This window comes from Ornithorhynchus anatinus, chromosome X1, assembly GCF_004115215.2.
Source record: "Ornithorhynchus anatinus isolate Pmale09 chromosome X1, mOrnAna1.pri.v4, whole genome shotgun sequence".
Classification (NCBI taxonomy): domain Eukaryota; kingdom Metazoa; phylum Chordata; class Mammalia; order Monotremata; family Ornithorhynchidae; genus Ornithorhynchus; species Ornithorhynchus anatinus.
In genome coordinates this window covers 63,060,982-63,080,720 of record NC_041749.1, presented here as the reverse complement: position 1 = coordinate 63,080,720, position 19,739 = coordinate 63,060,982, and the positions used below count along the sequence as shown (strand labels likewise).

General features: G+C 40.2%; 1 protein-coding gene across 28 annotated transcripts in view; it reads right to left on the bottom strand.

The window, feature by feature from the left end:
- The window catches only part of MAGI1 (membrane associated guanylate kinase, WW and PDZ domain containing 1), a 613,606-nt gene that overhangs the window by 107,296 nt on the left and 486,571 nt on the right, over positions 1–19,739 (bottom strand). For 20 of the 28 annotated variants that reach the window (XM_029050061.2, XM_029050064.2, XM_029050063.2 and 17 more), the window contains exons 6-8: positions 15,889–15,971; positions 7,590–7,628; positions 866–923 (exon numbers count right to left, since the gene is read on the bottom strand). In XM_029050061.2, the coding sequence (XP_028905894.1) occupies positions 866–923; positions 7,590–7,628; positions 15,889–15,971 (180 nt within the window). The remainder of the gene's footprint in view (positions 1–865; positions 924–7,589; positions 7,629–15,888; positions 15,972–19,739) is intronic. The other 8 variants (XM_029050062.2, XM_029050070.2, XM_029050072.2 and 5 more) reach the window with 1 other exon arrangement.

Sequence of the window (19,739 nt, the reverse complement as noted above, 5' to 3'; positions counted from 1 at the left end):
AGGGGATTCAGAACTGAACTTTGAGGGATTCCTACAGTTAGGGGGTGGGAGGCTTAGGAGGTTAAAGGGCAGCAGGATTGTGATCTTGTTGACAATGATGGGAAACTAGGAAAGAGATTTAGAGGAAGATGAGGAGTTTGGTTTTTGTCACTTTAAGGTGCTGGTGGATCATCCACATGAAAATGTTCTGGAGTCTGGAAGAAATGGAAGACTGTGAGGTAGGTGACTGATCAGATTTACTAAGGTATATTTGGGAGTCATCTGTATGGAGATAGGTAGCAGTTAAGTGATAAAAGAGGAAGTGGTATAGGACCTGTTCTCAAGGAAATTTTATTGTAAAGGGAGATAAGAGACAAAGAAGGAAACTCTGAATTTATCAGACATTCGAGGATGTTTGTCCAGTCTTCTAAGAAGACTTCTTTAACTTTGTTTTTCGTCAATTCTAAGTAGGCCCTCAAGGCCACTATAGCAGTCACTGAAATATTTAAGACAATAATTTTCACCAATTACTTCATTTTGTATTTCTTACCTAAATAATCCTATTTTTCAGAATTTATGTACTCTATGAAAACCTACTGCCAAGCCTGACCTTCACAGAGAAAGTTAGCTGAAGTGAACCTTTCATCATATAAACATGCCTATCCAGAGACAACACATTCTTTTAAACTCATCTTCCTTATGAGAATATTGATATTTTTGTTTTGCTAACTTTTATTCACTAACTGATTTGTTCACTTGATATTTTCTTCTACCATTTAGAGTGGCAGCTAAGTATTACTGCATTAAATCAAATACTTTTACGAGAAGACGTTTTGCTGCTTGCCTCTCTCAGAAACCAAAATGTAATTTTCCAAACACAACTTACTCTACATAGTAGACACCATAAACAGGGTCTTCGATCTTTTCCCACCCAGCAGGTAATTCTGAAAAAAAATATATATACAAGTTTGAGAACAGAGCACTATGTGAAGCTGAATCACATATACCAAAAATTACATAAGAAGAGTAAAATGGGAACACTTAAATCCACATTAAAACTATCTTAATAAAAGGAAAATGTGCATAATGCTTATTTCATGATTATATTAAGTGAATAGCATTTCAATGTACATTGGTGTTTTGAGCCAATGTGAATACAAACAATCCAAGTAATATATTAAATCATTTTTGAATGAAAAATCTGTAACTTTGTTCTTAATGTTCAAATGTTTCTAATTTTCACCTCAGTTTTTTTTTAACTATATTAAGAAATAAACTAACTAATGGAAGTAAATCCAGATTGTTGTATTCATTATCAGAGGCCAGTCTTTTGAAGGGGCTGAGTTTGGGGACTAATTGCAGCTAATCAAAATGAGTTTTCATTATTTCTAATTTAGTTTCTACTGATTAGATAATGACTTGAGCACCTCTCCTAAATAGATTAGGTGACATAAAATGCATTTTATTACTTCAGGTGGTTAAACAAAAGTACTGTGCACTAGCACAATGACTAGGCTGTTAGAAATACATAATAATGATTAAATCCAGTCCCTGCCCTCAGGGAGTTATAATTTAAAGTGTGAGACAGTATTCCACCAAGATTTCACCAAGGGTTGGGTTTGAATCTGGAACTACTGTCTGCAGGCTTTCATCTTGGTGGGAGGAAGTTCAAGAGGTCAAACTACTAGAGCTCTGCAGACAGTAAGCACTCAAATATGATTGAATGGAGTAGAAGACAGTAAAGATAATGATGATGATAATGGTTCTTGTTAATTGTTTTTATTGTGCCAAATACTGTACTAAGTGTAGAGTTAGACACAATACAATCAGGTCAGATGGTCTCACATGGAGCTCAGAATCTAAAAGAGAGGGAGAAGAGGGAAGAGCATGGCTCAGTGGTTAGAGCGCAGGCCTGGGAGACAGAAAGGCCTGGGTCCTAATCCTGACTCCACCACTTGTCTAATGTATGGCCTTGGGCAAGTCACTTCACATCTCTGCACCTCAGTTTCCTCATCTGTAAAATGGGGATTAAGACTGTGAGCCCCACGTGGGATATGGACTGTACCCAATCTCATTACCTTGTATCTACCCCAGAATTTAGAACAGTGCCTGGCACATAGTAAGCACTTAAATACCATTTTAAAAAAGAGGTATTTTATCCCCATTTTACAGCTGATGAATCACAGAAATTGGGTAACTTGCCCAGGGTCACACAGCAGGTAAGTAGCATAGCTGGGATTAGAACCCAGCTCCCTTGACACCCAGGCCGATACTCTTTCCACTAGGCCAAACTGCTTCTCTGGCCTGGCCTCTTAATCTGGGCTGCAAAATGGCAGTGGAAATGGCACCATCTCCATAATTTTCTCTGTAGGACAACAAAATGTTTCTCTGAATACATTTACTTGTGATCCTCTCATGAATTATTCAAGTATGTAGTGCTGAATTTTATTGCTTTTTTCTTACCTAATAATGATTATCATAATGAGGCTACCCTTAAACATCCTCTTATCATATGCATGCAAATGAATTGCAAATTAAGCTTATCTTGAAACTGCATCCAATGAGGAAGAAGCTTACTAAGTGTAACAATTGCAATGAACCTGGAAAGAGGAATAGATATGACTCTAAATGCTCTGGATTTTGAAATGCTAAACTCTACTATCTTATTAAAAGTAAGGTGTCACATATCCAACCAGATGAAAATAGTGATCCATTCATTAGAAGAATGACACAGGGCTTAGTACTCAGAGACTTCACTACACTGATGTAATAAGCTATGGATAATTCCAGAATGAATTCAAGAACACATACAGACACAAACTAATTACTCAAAGTTTATGTTCTCATTCAGATTTGGCTGAACATCAAAATAAAATAATTTCATGGATTTTGCTCCATATGTTCTTATTTGCAAACCCAGAGATGGGTTTTTATTCCATGTCCCCCATCTCCTTCTCTCCCCAACTCCCCCCAAAAAAGACCACAACTTTTTTTTAAGTTTATCAAGTATTTAAAGTCTTTTCATTCCTTGAGACACAAGCCCTTATATGCAAGCCAGGGCCAATCTGCAAATATTAACATTGCTATAAATTATTTTAACAAAAACAGATATCTTGGGATCCTTGCAAAAGGAATATTGTTGGAAATCACTTTCTCCTCAGAAGTTGAAAATTACCATTTAAACTAAAATGGATCAGAAAAACAACTTGGCTTGTAAGGTGAGAAATCTGGAAATTTAAAAAATGTAAATGTGGTTCTCCATCCCTGTTTATTCTGGAGTTAAGCAGAAGAAATCATTAGACCCATAGGTTAAGCATAGATTTTTTGGAACACAGCAGGTTCTGTTGAGCTAAATCACACTTTTTTCAATGTGGTTTCCTTCATTTATGCCTTTGGATCTCTTGAATTTGATCACCAGGAAACAGAACATGAGTATCCTGGTGATTCAGGGAAGGATTTAAGCTTCCAATTTATATATTAAAAAATATATATTTCATGGGAATGGTATTTCTTGTAGGTTTACACCGAATATCTTGGTTTCTTTGAAATAACAATAAAAAATACTCCCATCAGAGGATAATAGGAAACATTTCTTTTGGAAAAAAGCCACAAAGATTTTCCAGTGCCTCAGGTAAAATTAAATTAATTTACATTTAAAGATGAATTTTCAAATTCTTTAGAATTTATGATGGTGATTACAAGAAGAAATCTTTTTATTGCTTAAAATATTTAATACCTATGTAGGTTGGCTTCAGGTAAGACTGTAGGATAGCAACCACTGCAGTTTTGGTGAAGAAAGTAAATAGTAACAAGAGAACTGGAAGGAAGACCCTGTACCCAAAGAGGAATTGTACTTCCCAAGCGCTTAGTACAGTTCTCTGCACACAGTAAGCGCTCAATAAATGCGACTGAATGAAGAACTAATATCAAATAACTAGTTCTTTAAAGAAAATGTTTCCTAAGTCTAACAGTCATTAGGCAGTCATTGTGGCTTCACCTTTCCTGGAAATCTTTAATAACAGCCCAGATACCCTGTCTTTTGGGGCAGGTTTGGGGCAATGCTGGAAGAGAGCTGCAACACCTTCTTAATTTTGAAGGTCCTGAATTTTGGAGGCCACTGCTAATCTCTTTCAAATACATAAACAAGATTATTCTCATCACAAAAGGGAAATGTTGCATGACTCAGTATTTTGGCTTCCAAATCACTATTCATTACCAAAAGAAAAAATGAAGACATTTATTTTAGAGTTCAAAGTCAACTTTACTTAGCTCACATCACAGAATTTTTTTTTTTCTTTAGATCATGGTTTAGAAATGACAAATGGTATGAAAACCAATTGACTCCTTTCCAGTAACTCATTAACACAGTTGTGGATTTCTATTGTTCAAAAATTCAAGCGAGTAAAGTTGGAGCCAAGAGAAAGTTTATTGCCCAGAATGATTTTTCAGTGGAATTGTAAATCCTTGAAACTGTCAGGATGGCAGTGTTGATACCTCCCATGCTATATGCTTTACAAACCCTAACTCTATTGACAAATGCTCTGTCTCAAAAAAACTACACTTACAAATCACTTCTGGGGGATGAATTATAGTGAAATATTATATTTTCACATCTGAAAATCCATTGTCCCTAGAAAACCAGATGATTTGCTGAAGTCAGAAATCATTGTCTGAAGTCAGAAATATTTTAGAAAACAGTAGACAGACCTGTGAATAAAAGCAGGATTATCGCCAATGACAATGGGGAGACACTCTGCACATCCTACAACTGATTATGGCATCTCCCCCATCAGGAACAGTAAATTAGCCTCAGTCCCGAGACATCAGAACTGAGAACCTACACAAAGGAACTGATCACAGTGCTAGTAATTTGTGCAGCACCACTCTCTCTCTCTCTCTCAGTCTTGCCAGCCATGTTCCCGATGGGATAGAGAGTGCAGTGAGCAAGGAGGCAGAGAGGGCTGCAACACACTGCCATTCGTATGTGTGGTCTTCACCCACCTTAGACAGCTACAAACAGAACCAGGACTAGAACCCAGGTCTCCTGACTTCCAGAGCAGTGCTCTACCTACTGCACCAAGGCAGTGGTACTTCCTACTTTAACTATGGCTAGAAGCTTGGGCTGTCTATATTAGCTAAGTACTACTTATTTGAGAAGCAGTGTGGTCTAGTGGAAAGAGCAGGGGCTTGGAAGTCATAAGGACCTGGATTCCAATCCTGACTCTGCCACCTTTCTGCTATGCAACCTTGGGCAAATCACTTCACTTCTTTGGGCCTCAGTTTCCTCATCTGTGAAATGGGAATTAACACCATAAGCCCTATAGGGGACAGGGACTGTGTCCAACCCAAATATATTGCATCTCCCCCAGCACTTACAACAGTGCCTGGCACATAGTAAGCACTTAACAAATACCATAATTATTATTTGATAATTTCTGTTTTATTTCATCAATATCTATGATGCCCATCATCTCTATTTGGCTGATATCCACACTGCCTTCCATCTCACAAAGTGATGTTTGAAGAAAAACAAATTAAAGAATGGATTCAATGTGTCTTGAAGTGCAGTGAAAATGGTGGGTGATGGAGATAGATGCTTCATCTCTCTAGGTGTTTCCATCTTTTTGATATGACAGTTGAAGTGATGAGATTAAAGAGTTTCCTTAAATTAAAAGCACAGGACTGAATTTCAGTATTGAAAGCCACTGGTGAGATTCTAATACTTCCCTAAAAACACAATGGCAGCTTCTAACCAGGTAAAATGTTACTGACTACCTATTAATAGCACTGCACTGAAAATTTTCTTCTTCACTTTGATCATATGTAAAGCTAATCTTATGTATCCATGTATCAATAGAGAAGCAGCGTGGCTCAGTGGAAAGAGCATGGGCTTTGGAGTCAGGGCTCATGAGTTTGAATCCCGGCTCTGCCACTTGTCGGCTGTGTGACTGTGGGCAAGTCACTTAACTTCTCTGTGCCTCAGTTCCCTCATCTGTAAAATGGGGATTAAGACTGTGAGCCCCACATGGGACAACCTAATTCCCCTATGTCTATCCCAGCGCTTAGAACAGTGCTCGGCACATAGTAAGCGCTTAACAAATACCAACATTATTATTATTATTATTGCCTGAAGAGTCGATCCCTTCTCTGTTCATCTATTCATTTGTGCACATAATAATAATCATTATGAATTTCAGTGCTTACCGTGTGTCAAGCACTGGAGGAGATAGAATTAATTGGCTGGCCACAGCCTCTGTCCCTCATCTGGTGCACAATCTAAGTAAGAGGGAGAATGGGTACTGAATCCCCATTTTACAGATGAGTAAACTGAGGCACAGAAGATAAGGGATTTGTCCCAGGTCACAGCAGGCAGGTGTTGGAACAGGGATTTAGAACACTCGTGCTCTGACTCCCAGGCCTGTGCTTTTTCCACTAGACCACACTGCTTCCCATGAACTTCGCAGTGTGATTTCAGTTGGCTTGACAAAATGATTAACACAATGTGTTTTGGCATGAAGATCTAGTGCTGTCCTTTTTTATTACTTTAGCAGTATATTGCTGAAATTGACAAATAGGTTCTCCCTAATTTATCTCCAACTCTGTTAATATAAGGAGTTAGTTTCAGTGACATTCCAACCACACAGTGACCACAGAACAGCTTCTTTGTTTATTTTTTAACTAGGCTAATCGATACGTATTGACTGATGCTGGAATATCAATCCACAACAAAGATGAAATAGGGTCCAAGGAACCAAAGAATAATTTTATAGTAAAATAACTTTGTGGAAAACAGAACAAAACCTAAACAAACAAAAGAAACCCAAACCCTTGGAGAATTTTAACTCTTAGTTCTCAAGGAACAACAGTCCTTCTTCCCCCATAAAGAGTTGGCAGAAAATCTGAATGCAATGTATTGTCTTACAGCTCTTGAAGCCATCTTATAAATGCTGCCAAATTTTTCATAGCTCCATCAGTATTAAAAGATCACGAGATGTTAAAAAAATAGTATTCACAAACTGAGAAATATACTAGACCTATTATTTATTATAGAATATGGCAAATAAGGCAAAATAGCCAAATTGTAAATTCTTAGTTTGCTTCCCAAACCCTGATAAATTCTATAATTCCTATTGAGATTAACATGCCTAGTTCCTTTATTCAGAGAGTTCATAAACCAGAGATCTCATTTGTCTTCAAACCCCCATTAGGTGGAAAGTGCAGGTATTATTAACTTGATCAAGCAGATGCCAAACTCTAGAAATGGATTTTTAGAGACATTAATTGCCTTGTCTAAGCCAATGCCAGGGACATGTCTATACCTTAGGACTTTTATCTCCCACTCCCACCCCCATGGCCCTAGCCTACTTTTTGCCCTTCTCTTGAGTCACATTCACTGAGAACTTCTCTTTCAAATATGGATTTAACATCATTTCTGTGGAATCTGCATCCAGAAATATTTGGTTACAGATTGACCTTTCAAATGATAAGCCTGAATGAAAATCACAACTGGAAAGATGAAAAATAATGATACAAAGGGATTAGGCAATTCACTAAAGACTTAAGCAGATGCAGTCAAAATCATGGAGCAAAAGGATAGATGGGTAATTTACCTAGTTCACTGTCCAATTCCTCGGTGTGTACCCCTTCTTCTCCAAAGGAAGAGCAGGAAAGGAGGCAGAAAATATGAAAAGAAAAATTCAGACACCAGCACCAAGAAAGAAAATTCCTTCAGAAAAACAGTAGTGCATAAAACCCTTGATCTAGACCTTACCTGCATTTTTTGCTGACCTCATCTTCAGGTTTGGAATATTTACAACCCCATTGTACATAATGAAAATTGCAAGCACTTGTATTGGCAAAATAATTATATGGATCATTTACCTTCATGTCAGAAGCGGATTTGATTGGTTGCAAAAGATGACAAATCTCTTTGTAGTTTAAACATTTTGAGAGGGAAGTCAATGATCACTGATCTCATTTCAAATGAACAAAACTGCTAGACCTCTAATATTATTCCTTTTAATTCTCCATCATCCCTCATCAGCTAAATGATTACAGTCAAAATTAAGGCATTACTTATAAGTAATATTACTGTCTGAAAAATTAAAGGGGAGGCTAAATTGAGAATGTGGCATTTAATACAAACTTGAATGCAGTGCAGTTTTAAAAAGAGAATGGGAATACTGAATTCTACTAATCAAGGACAGCTAGAAAATCAGGGTAAAGGCTGAGAAACACATTGAATTCCAGGATCAACAGTAAGACCCATCAGGGTGAAATGGCTTTGGAAAATTCCAATTCTCCAGGATGATCAACCATATTAGGGCCCTGATGAAAGTACACTAAAATGTTTCATTAAATTTCAAATTACACTGAATAGTGGGTATATGTTACCTAGCACTTTCAGTGCTCACCTTATTAAATAAGCTCACAGATGGATACCAGTGCACACAAATGCTCCTTATGTTATGGGACAGGTGAAAATCTTGTGTGTGTGTCGGGGAGGAGGGGGTGCCGCGAGGGGTGTTTGTCCACATTTGCTGGTTTGTTTTCATTTCTGAGGTAGAAAAATAAATTCAAATTTGTCTAAGGATGTACATTTGCATGAGCAAATGTACTATGTGAAATTTAAATATGGCAATCAATCATGTTTATTGATCACTTAGTGTACTCAATGCTTGGAAGAGTACAGTATAACAATATATAACAAACACATTCCCTGAATCAGCCAAAAGGGGAAAAATTGGCTGAAGAGAACAGAACAAAAATACAAATTTAAAAAAAATGACTGAATGACAATATTTACTATTATTATTTTATTTATCAATCTGATCAATCATTCAATCAAACAATGGTATTTATGAGAATTTATTATGTGGAGGGCACTGTACTAAGCTCTTGGGAGACCACAATACAGCAGAGTTAGTAGACATGTTCCCTGTACAGTTAGATTACAGATAGGGGAGAGTATAAGAAAATTTAAATAAGTACTCTGGGCTGGGGTGAGCATCAAAGTGCTTAAGGGTAAACAGCCAAGTGCACAATTGATTCAGAGGGGAGATGAATAGGGGAAATAAATGGCTTAGTTTGGGAAAGCCTCTTGGAGGAGATGGATTTTAGGAGGGTTTTGAAGGTTTAAAGAATGGTGGACTGTCATATTTGAAGAGGGAGGGAGTTCCAGGACTGAGAGAAGACAATGTGAAGAAAGCAAACTCCAGACAAAATGAAAACTGGCATGCAAATATACCAGGATCCAATTAAGTCTATGAGACTTCTTCCCAAACTATGGATAACTTTTCATTCATTCATTCAATAGTATTTATTGAGCGCTTACTATGTGCAGAGCACTGTACTAAGCGCTTGGAATGAACAAGTCGGTAACAGATAGAGACAGTCCCTGCCGTTTGACGGGCTTACAGTCTAATCGGGGGAGACGGACAGACAAGAACGATGGCAATAAATAGAGTCAAGGGGAAGAACATCTCGTAAAAACAATGGCAACTAAATAGAATCAAGGCAATGTACAATTCATTAACAAAATAAATAGGGTAATGGAAATATATACAGTTGAGCGGACAAGTACAGTGCTGTGGGGATGGGAAGGGAGAGGTGGAGGAGCAGAGGGAAAGGGGGAAAAGAGGGTTTAGCTGCGGAGAGGTAAGGGGGGGTGGTAGAGGGAGTAGAGGGAGAAGAGGAGCTCAGTCTGGGAAGGCCTCTTGGAGGAGGTGAGTTTTAAGTAGGGTTTTGAAGAGGGGAAGAGAATCAGTTTGGCGGAGGTGAGGAGGGAGGGCGTTCCAGGACCGCGGGAGGATGTGGCCCAGGGGTCGACGGCGGGAAAGGCGAGACCGAGGGACGGTGAGGAGGTGGGCGGCAGAGGAGCGGAGCGTGCGGGGTGGGCGGTAGAAAGAGAGAAGGGAGGAGAGGTAGGAAGGGGCAAGGTGATGGAGAGCCTTGAAGCCTAGAGTGAGGAGTTTTTGTTTGGAGCGGAGGTTGATAGGCAACCACTGGAGGTGTTGAAGAAGGGGAGTGACATGCCCAGAGCGTTTCTGCAGGAAGAGGAGCCGGGCAGCAGAGTGAAGAATAGACTGGAGCGGGGCCAGAGAGGAGGAAGGGAGATCAGAGAGAAGGCTGACACAGTAGTCTAGCCGGGATATAACAAGAGCCTGTAGCAGTAAGGTAGCCGTTTGGGTGGAGAGGAAAGGGCGGATCTTGGTGATATTGTAAAGGTGAAACCGGCAGGTCTTGGTAACGGATAGGATGTGTGGGGTGAACGAGAGAGACGAGTCAAGGATGACACCGAGATTGCGGGCCTGAGAGACAGGAAGGATGGTCGTGCCATCCACGGTGATAGAGAAGTCTGGGAGAGGACCGGGCTTGGGAGGGAAGATGAGGAGCTCAGTCTTGCTCATGTTGAGTTTTAGGTGGCGGGCCGACATCCAAGTGGAGACGTCCCGGAGGCAGGAGGAGATGCGAGCCTGAAGGGAGGGGGAGAGGACAGGGGCGGAGATGTAGATCTGTGTGTCATCTGCGTAGAGATGGTAGTCAAAGCCGTGAGAGCGAATGAGTTCACCAAGGGAGTGAGTGTAAATGGAGAACAGAAGAGGGCCAAGAACTGACCCTTGAGGAACTCCAACAGTTAAAGGATGGGAGGGGGAGGAGGCGCCAGTGAAGGAGATCGAGAATGACCGGCCAGAGAGGTAAGAGGAGAACCAGGAGAGGACGGAGTCCGTGAAGCCAAGGTGAGATAAGGTATGAAGGAGGAGGGGATGGTCGACAGTGTCAAAGGCAGCAGAGAGGTCAAGGAGGATTAGAATGGAGTAGGAGCCATTGGATTTGGCAAGAAGGAGGTCATGGGTGACCTTATAGAGAGCAGTCTCAGTAGAGTGGAGGGGACGGAAGCCAGATTGGACGGGGTCTAGGAGAGAATGGGAGTTAAGGAATTCTAAGCATCGATTGTAGATGACTCGTTCTAGGATTTTGGTAAGGAAGGGTAGTAGGGAGATAGGGCGATAACTGGAAGGGGAAGTGGGGTCGAGAGAGGGTTTTTTTAGGATGGGGGAGACGTGGGCATGTTTGAAGGCAGTGGGGAAGGAGCCATTGGAGATTGAGTGGTTAAAAATAGAAGTTAAGGAAGGGAGGAGGGCAGGGGCGATGGTTTTAATAAGGTAATAATAATAATAATAATGTTGGTATTTGTTAAGCGCTTACTATGTGCCAAGCACTGTTCTAAGCACTGGGGTAGACACAGGGGAATCAGGTTGTCCCACGTGGGGCTCACAGTCTTAATCCCCATTTTACAGATGAGGTAACTGAGGCACCGAGAAGTTAAGTGACTTGCCCAAAGTCACACAGCTGACAAGTGGTAGAAGGTGAGAGGGAATGGGGTCCAAGGCGCAGGTGGAGGGGGTGGCACTTGCGAGGAGGGAGGAGATCTCCTCTGAGGATACTGCAGGGAAGGATGGGAAAGTAGGGGAGAAGGTTGGTGGGGGGGAGGGGAGAGGCGGAGGGGTGACTTTGGGGAGCTCAGACCTGATTGTGTTGAATTTTGTGAGGAAATAGGTGGCCAGATCATTGGGGGTGAGAGATGGGGGAGGGAGAGGAACAGGGGGCCTAAATTTTGTGATGCCACACTTTATATGTTCATGGCAGTGTCCAGTAGGTAATGAAAATATTGGCTGGAATTGCCAACCAAATCTCAAGGAATGCAAAATAATTCCTTACTGCAATGCAAGTTATTAAATGAAAATGTTCATTAGTTCACTGTGTATCATCTATTCAATAGTTATACTAGTAATCAGACTGCAAGGATTTAACACAAAAAAGCAAAGCAATACATCAGTCTTTTGATTTCTTCACAGTGAACTCACTGAACAGTAAATAACGTCCAGTGGTGTACTTTAATGAATTGAAAAACCAATGGAGAGGATTACTGACCATTTCCTATTGGAGGAACATTAAATCATAGTGCTTCCAACTATATTTTGTAATTACTTGCTCATTCAACCAGCTAGTTAGTTCTGCTTTTATTGAAAATAATGTTGCTTCTTCCTTAGGGAAATGATTCCTTGAGTACATTTCTAGGCATACATTACACTACTTTTAATGGATTTGGGGCACTTAAAATAATCTTTCATCTGAAGAATTTTCCCTTTGAACATGGGTAGATTTCAGAGTTCTTTCTTTCAACCATTCTGTTAAAATCCTTCATTTGAAAGACGGGGGACCCACAGTTCTCATTTTTAAACCCCTTCTGAAATTCTACCTCATCCAGGAAGCTTTCCAAGATTAATTTGTGTCTTCTCTTATCCTTCCAACTACCATCTTCAGAACCCTAGAATGTAATTTTCTTGCGGGCAGGGAATGTGACTAACAACTCTGTTGTACTGTACTCACCCAAGCACTTAGTTCAGTGATCTGCACACAGTAAGCACTCAAATACCATTGATTGAGTGATTTGCACCATCTCTGCACTCATTCATTGATGGCCATCCATAGCATATCTGTCCTTATCAACTTGTATTCTCTACCACTTAAGGACTTACTCATCCAGATATTCATCTCTTCTTCTTTTCTTCCTCCTATCTGTAATTCATTTTGTGCAGATAGAGATCATGTCTCCTAACAATAATTTCTTCTCTTAAGCACTTAGTACAGTGTTATGCACAAGTAGGCATTCCAAAATCCTACCAATTTTTTGTAGTGTTTTTGTAGTGCTTGAAGTGTTTTTGTAGGTTCACATCCAATTGAGGAAACATTAGTGTAAGTGTGCATTGTACTTTTTGTATACATAGAAGTCATATCATCCTAACTTTTCACAGTACTTCATTTATGACCACATCATCACTTGAGTTAGTTCATGAAGAAGGAATCATTACCTGGAGAAGTGAAAGCCTAGGAAAAGTCAATTAGAGTCCCTAAATAGGTGTTCAAATCAGAAAAAGAAAGACCCTGGCTTTCTTCCTAACTTTGAACTTGCTGCTATAACTACTGCACACTTTTTGTTTTCAGGGCTTGTAGCCAAACATATATCATGGGAAGTTAGCTGACATCCTTGGAATGGGAAATCTACAAAAAGCATGCATCAGATTAAGCCAAAATTCTAACCTTATACCTCAATCCTGATGATCGAGACGATACGATAGTTTCTAGCAGCATGGTGAGTGGGAAGAGCAGAGAGCTAGGAGTCAGAGGACCTGGGATCTTATCCCGGCTCCACCATCGGCCTGCTCTGTGACCTTGGGCAAATCACTTAACTTCTCTGCGCTCTGTTTCCTCATCAATTTGCACTCTAGGCTGTAAGCCTGTTGTGGGCAGGGACTGTGTCTGTTATACTGTTATATTGTACTCTCCCAAGAGCTTAATATACTGTAAATGCTGAATAAATATGATTGATCTGTAAAATGGGAATTCAATTCCTGTTCTCCTTCCGAAACTGTGAGCCCCATGTGGGACAAGAACTGTGTCCAACTTGATTAGCTTGTATCCACACTAGCACTTAGTACAGTGCTTGGCACACAGTAAGCACTTAACAAATACCACAGTTATTATTACCATTATTAACATCATCATCAATTAAGTAAATGTTTCCACATTTCAATAAACCTGAATTTCCATCTACCCCTGGGTGGATCCTGAGCTTACAAGCTGCACCAAGTGGAGCAGCACTGTCCTGCTATGGGGGTAAAACTGAGGTCAGGAGTAGTGGTGTGTTGAGAACATACAAACCTCACCCTCTATCTGCCCTCTCCAACCTCTTCAAGCAGACCTTTCCCTCACTTTATTCAACTCAGTGATGCTTTGCTGGCCAGCACCAGAGTGGTGAAGGTCCCACTCTAAAAGGATTGCCAACGTGTCCTCACAATCTGGGGTAAGCTTGAGTGAAGAGAAAAAGGTAAGGGAGAGGAAAGTATGTAGATGGTTCTTCTCTCATCTTTTCATGGATATCAGGTGTTCCCTGGAGTGTATGGAGGATGGCGCCCATTTATGGTAAAGTATATCAATTTCATATTTATATCCTTAAAACTATGAGCCCCAGGTGGGACAGGAACTGTGTTCACCTAATTGACTTGTACCTACTCGAGCGCTTAGAACAGGGTTTGGCACATAGTAAACACTTCACATTTAAAATAAAATAATGGCCTAATGGTTAGAGCACTGGCCTGGAGTCAGAAGGACCTGGGTTCTAATACCGGCTAAACCACTTGTCTGCTATGTGACTTTAAACAAGTCACTTCACTTTCTCTGTGCCTCAGTAACCTCATCTGTAAAATGGGGATTAAGAGTGTGAGCCCCATCTGGGACACAGGCTATGTCCAACCTGATTAGCTTGTATTTACCCCAGTGCTTAGAACAGTTCTTGGCACATAGTAAGTACCTAACAAATACCATAAAAAGCAAACTATGAGTATGCTTTACCTTCTAGAAAACAAAGCTTACTACTGTACAGGACCACATGTACATAGGCTTGCAAGGCTTCAGCTTGATCTATCACTGCATTTTGTTTACAGAATTTAAGTTGGCCCTCATCTTCCCACTCAAACCCTATCCTCCTCCTGACTTTTCCATCACTGTATATAGCACCACCATCCTCCCTGGCTCACAAGTCCATAACCTTGGCATTATTCTCGATCATCTCTCTCAACTGCACATTCACTCTATCACAAAATCATATCAGTTCTATCTTCACATAATTTGACTCTGTTCAACATGATGATCTTGTATCAACTCCAGAATTTAGAACTGTGTTCAATACATAGTAAATGCTTAACAAATACTATTATTATTATCTTTAGAGTCTTACCTTGCCTTTCCATCCAAACTGCTACCTTGCTGATGCAAGCACTCATTTCCTGCCTTGACTACTGCAACAGCCTCCTTCCTGACTTTCCTATATTGTAACTCTCCCCTCTCCAGCCCACACTTCACTCTGTTGCCTTGGTCCTTTTTCTGAAGAAACATGCAGTCCATATGTCCCCACTCCTCACAAACCTCCAGTGGTTGCCCATCCACCTCAACATCCAAAACAAACTCCTTACCATCGGCTTTACAGCACTCACTTGATTTCATGATGTCTACAAACTGAGCTTCTATGAAAATTTTCAGAAATTGAATCCTTCAATTGAATTCAATTCAATTGAATAAGATTGTTGTAGTACCCTCTAGTAGCTGGAACAGGAAAGTGTAGGAAATTCAAAAGTTCCACCCAAAGGAAAAAGCCCTCTCTGATGGACAGCTCCTAAATCCCCCATGGGTTTTAAACCCATAGATAGCTAATGTTTATCCCCTTTGAAGTGTTATTCCTAACCTGACCACAGCTGGGGAGAAAAACACCCTAGAAGAAGACCAACATGTCAAAATGATTTCATCTTGAACAAAATCCTCCTAGCTACTAGACGGTGCCACACTAAAATAACTCCTGTCTTTGGACCAATTTGAACAGGTTCAATCAGCTTGCAAGTTTAATGTGTTTCCCCACAACTCAGTAATTATCTTCAGCAGAAAGTTCTTCCAAACTAAGTGATGACAGGACATGTCAGGGAGAGTAGGGAGTTGAACTGTTTAATAAAGCCAAGACCATTAAAGCCACACAAATTTCCCTGAATAAACCCAGATACCTTTAGTCTCACATCCAAATAAGTCCTTAGAGCAAGGATTTTGCCAATTCCATGATTCTGCTTCTCCAGAGCTATACAAAAACCAGTAGCTCTACAATAGCTTTCCTTGTGAATGCTTGTACAAACCAAGATGATTTTTCTCTTAGAGTCAAACCTGTTTTTCTCATAGGAAATCATCCCCACAAATTTTGAAGCCCTCATATTGCCAATTAGTCCCAGTTAAACAGCCATTTTAAAGTTTGCAAATAAGATAAAGCATGAATTTAATTTTATTTAACATTTCTCAGACCCTTACCATCATCTTCACATTCTTCCAAAGGCTTTTGCTGTTTGTTCAGGCACCGAGGATCTAGCCAAGATGTTGTTTTAGTGTTATGGCTGCAAACCAGAAATGGAAATATGACCTTTGTTAACAAATTATAGCTAAAGTACCAATTACAGAAACACACTGCCTTCAGTTGTTCAACCAAACTGAAGGCATAATCATGTTGCACATCCCAAAAGCGCATCACTTTGCATGGTCTAACATTGATTCTAAGAGGTTAGGGTGATTGTAGTGAACAGACATATTTGTAACGATTTCAGTATGAAGCCTAAAAGATCATCCTAACTGGGGACCAAGAAGGAATTTTAAGTACTGCTTCATCTTTAGAAAGAAAGTTTTCTTGCTTATCTCTTTTCATAATAAACTCAGTTCTCCCATAACATGCATTTTCACTTCTGTTAGGGAACACACAGGAATGGTTACAATGGGTGTCTATCTGGATAGAAGGTGATTCAATCAATCAATCGTATTTGAGTACTTACTATGAGCAGATCACTGTACTAAACGCTTGGGAGAGTACAATACACAGAATTAGCAGACCTATATAAGCTGGTTTTGGGTGTCTATTATCAAAGTTTACTCTTCCGGGTGCTTAGTACAGTGCTTCACACACAGTAAGCGCTCAATAAATTTGATTTAATTATGGTATTTGTTAAGTACTCTGTGCCAGGCACTGTATTAAGCAAATGAATGTAGAAGCTTACAATCTAGAGTCTTCTGCAGTGTCAGAAGAAACAATTGGGTGCATGTTTGTGGCATCTTTTAGATGTGTGTACTATACCACAAATTCTCTGGTTTGTCGAGAGTGTGACCATTGCATTATAAGAGAACTTAGTGTCCACTAAGAGGGTGACTGCTTTAAAGCACTCAATCACCTTGACTGCTTCTATCTTACGTCGCTAATTTCCTACTAAAACCCAGCATGCTCACTTCACTCCTCTAACACCAACAATCTCTCTATCTCACCACTGACCCCCTCACCCACATCCTGTCTCTGGCTCAGAACTCCCTTCCCCTTCATGTGTGACAGACCAAAACTCTCCCCATCTCCAAAACCTTATTAAAATCACATGTCCTCCAAGAGGTCTTCCCCAACTAAGCCCTCATTTTTTCTACTCCCTCTACCTTCTGTTTCACCCTTGCACTGGATTTGAACTCTTTATTTACCTCATCCTCAGCCCCACAACACTTATGCACATATCCATAATTCATTTTAACATTTTATCTCCCCCTCTAGACTGTAAACCCCTTGTGGGCAGGGAATGTGTCGACCATTTCTCTTATACTGTACACTCTCAAGCACTTAGCATAGTTCTCTGCACACAGAAAATGCTCAGTAAATGTAACCAATTGAAATGTTTTCCTTTTCAAGTGACTGTGCGTTTTAAGAGTATAATGGGACCTGCAGTTTTTATTTATGCTTAATTTGGGAAAGATATTCAAGCCATTCATCTTCATACCTTCTCACAGATATTTAATTCTCTTAGACCTATATTTCTCATTAGAGAGAGGTCACTGAGGTGGGAATATAAGTTCGACAGTGTTTGAGGAGTTTTCAAATACCTAGTGAGGAGGAATCTCTTCCCACTAGTTGGCCATGCTCATTTTCAAGGCAGAACATATCAATCTATAATGGTGCTTCCTGTGTGTGGAGAACTGTACTAAATGCTTGGGAGAATACAGTACAATAGAGTTGGTAGAAAAGATCCTTGACCTCAAGGAGCTTACAATCTAGAGAGAGAAACAAATATTAAAATGAATTACAGAGACGAGAATCAGTAGAGCAGAAGGATATGTACATAACTGCTAGGGGGTGGGAGTGGAGTGAGTATCAAAGTGCTTAGGAGATACAGACCCAAGTACATAGGCAATGCAAAAGGAAGGAAGATGAGAAATTAGTCAGGGAAGGCTTCTTCGAGGAGATATGATTTTAGTAGGGCTTTGAAGATGGGGAGAGTGGTGATCTGTTGGATATTGGGGTGGGGGGAGTTCTGGGCAGGAGAGAGGATGTTAGCAGGGTGTCAACGGTGAGAGAGACAAGATATAGGCATAGTAAATAGGTTGGTATTAGAGGAGTGAAGTATGTAGGCTGGGTGTAGTATGAGAAGGGTGAGGTTAGGTAGGAAGGGGGACAGCATATTGAGTGTTTTAAAGCCAATGGTAAGGAGTTTCTGTTCTATGAAAAGATGGATGGCAACCCTTGAAGGTTTTCATGGAGTGGGAGAATGTGTGTGGTACAATTATTTTAGAAAAGTGATCAGGGCAGCAGAGTGAAGAAAGGACTGGAGGGAGGAGAGACTGGTGTCAGCGAGGTCAGCGAGAGGGCTGACACAATAGTCGAGGCAGGATTTGGTGACAGACTGATTATGTAGGTTAAATCAGAGAGATGAGTCGAGGATAGTGTCAAGATTATGGGCCTGTGAGACAGGAAGGATGATGGTGCTACCTACAGTGATGAGAAAGTCAGGAGAAGAGGGTTTGGATGGGAAGACGACAAGCTCTGTTTTGGACATATTGGGTTTGTGGAATTGGCAGAGCATTCAAGTAGAGATGTCCTGAAGATGGGAGGAAACGCAAGACCCAAACACTGTAAATAAGACTGAAAGCTGACATTTGAGCCATTGTATAGTAGGGTAATTCTCCTGTAGAATGAATGAGAGCACTCTAATTTATTCAAGTACTTTGAAAACCCTAACATAGTTCATTAAAGTGTTGCAAGCATTCCAAAACTACTGGAATGAAAGGACTTCAGCCAAGTAAACAAGTTAGGAAATTTACACATTCCTACTAATTATGATCTGAGAGGTTTGGTCTTACAAATGGGGAAATTTCACAAGGGTTTGGTTCATTTAAAGTTGGCATAAACAAAGAAAAGCTCTGAAAATATTTGAAATAGCTTTTCAGTATCACAACTTTCTTTGTCAGCCAATGCAAATTAATGAAAGGAGTTTATCCAGATATATGATGTGTGGACAGAAGTCTTGCATTTGAAAAGGCTTCCCTTGTTCCCTCCAATTCATTCTTCTTTAAATGTGTGGGTGAGACCTTTCAGTGTTGTAAACTGAATGAAGGCATTTCAATCTTCTTTCTAATCACTGAGCATGATATCCAATTTATCTTTCAATACCATTCATCACCCACCAGATCTAATAAGAACTTTAGATGTGCATCCAAGATAAGAAATGGTAAAACTGCCTATAGCATTTATACAAATAATGACAACTCATATATATATCCATTTCTCCCTATATATTAAAAAGATATGAAAAGTATTCTCTTCATATCCACCTATCTGTAAATTATTTCAGTGACTGTCTCTCCACCTATATTGTAAGCTCCTTGAGGGCAGAGATCATGACTACTATAGTCTCCCAAACGTTTAGTAAAGCACTCTGCACATACTAGGTGCTCAGTAAACACAATTGACTGATTGAAATGGAAGAGGTGGAGAAGCAGCATGGCTTAGTGGAAAGACCCCGGGCTTGGGAGTCAGAGATAGTGGGTTTGAAACCCGGCTCTGCCACTTGTCAGCTGTGTGACTTCGGGCAAATCACTTAACTTCTCTGTGCCTCAGTTACCTCATCTGTAAAACGGGGATTGAGCCCCACGTGGGACAACCTGATAACCTTGTATCTACCCCAAAGTTTAGAACAGTGCCTGGCACATAGTAAGCGCTTAACAAATACCATTATTATTATTATTGCAGAAGAGATAATGAACTGAATTAGATAATGGGCATTAGACAACAAGTTCACTTTCCTGGTAGAGTAACAAACCCTTTCCAACCACTTTCCCCACATCATCATCAACACAAACGCTCT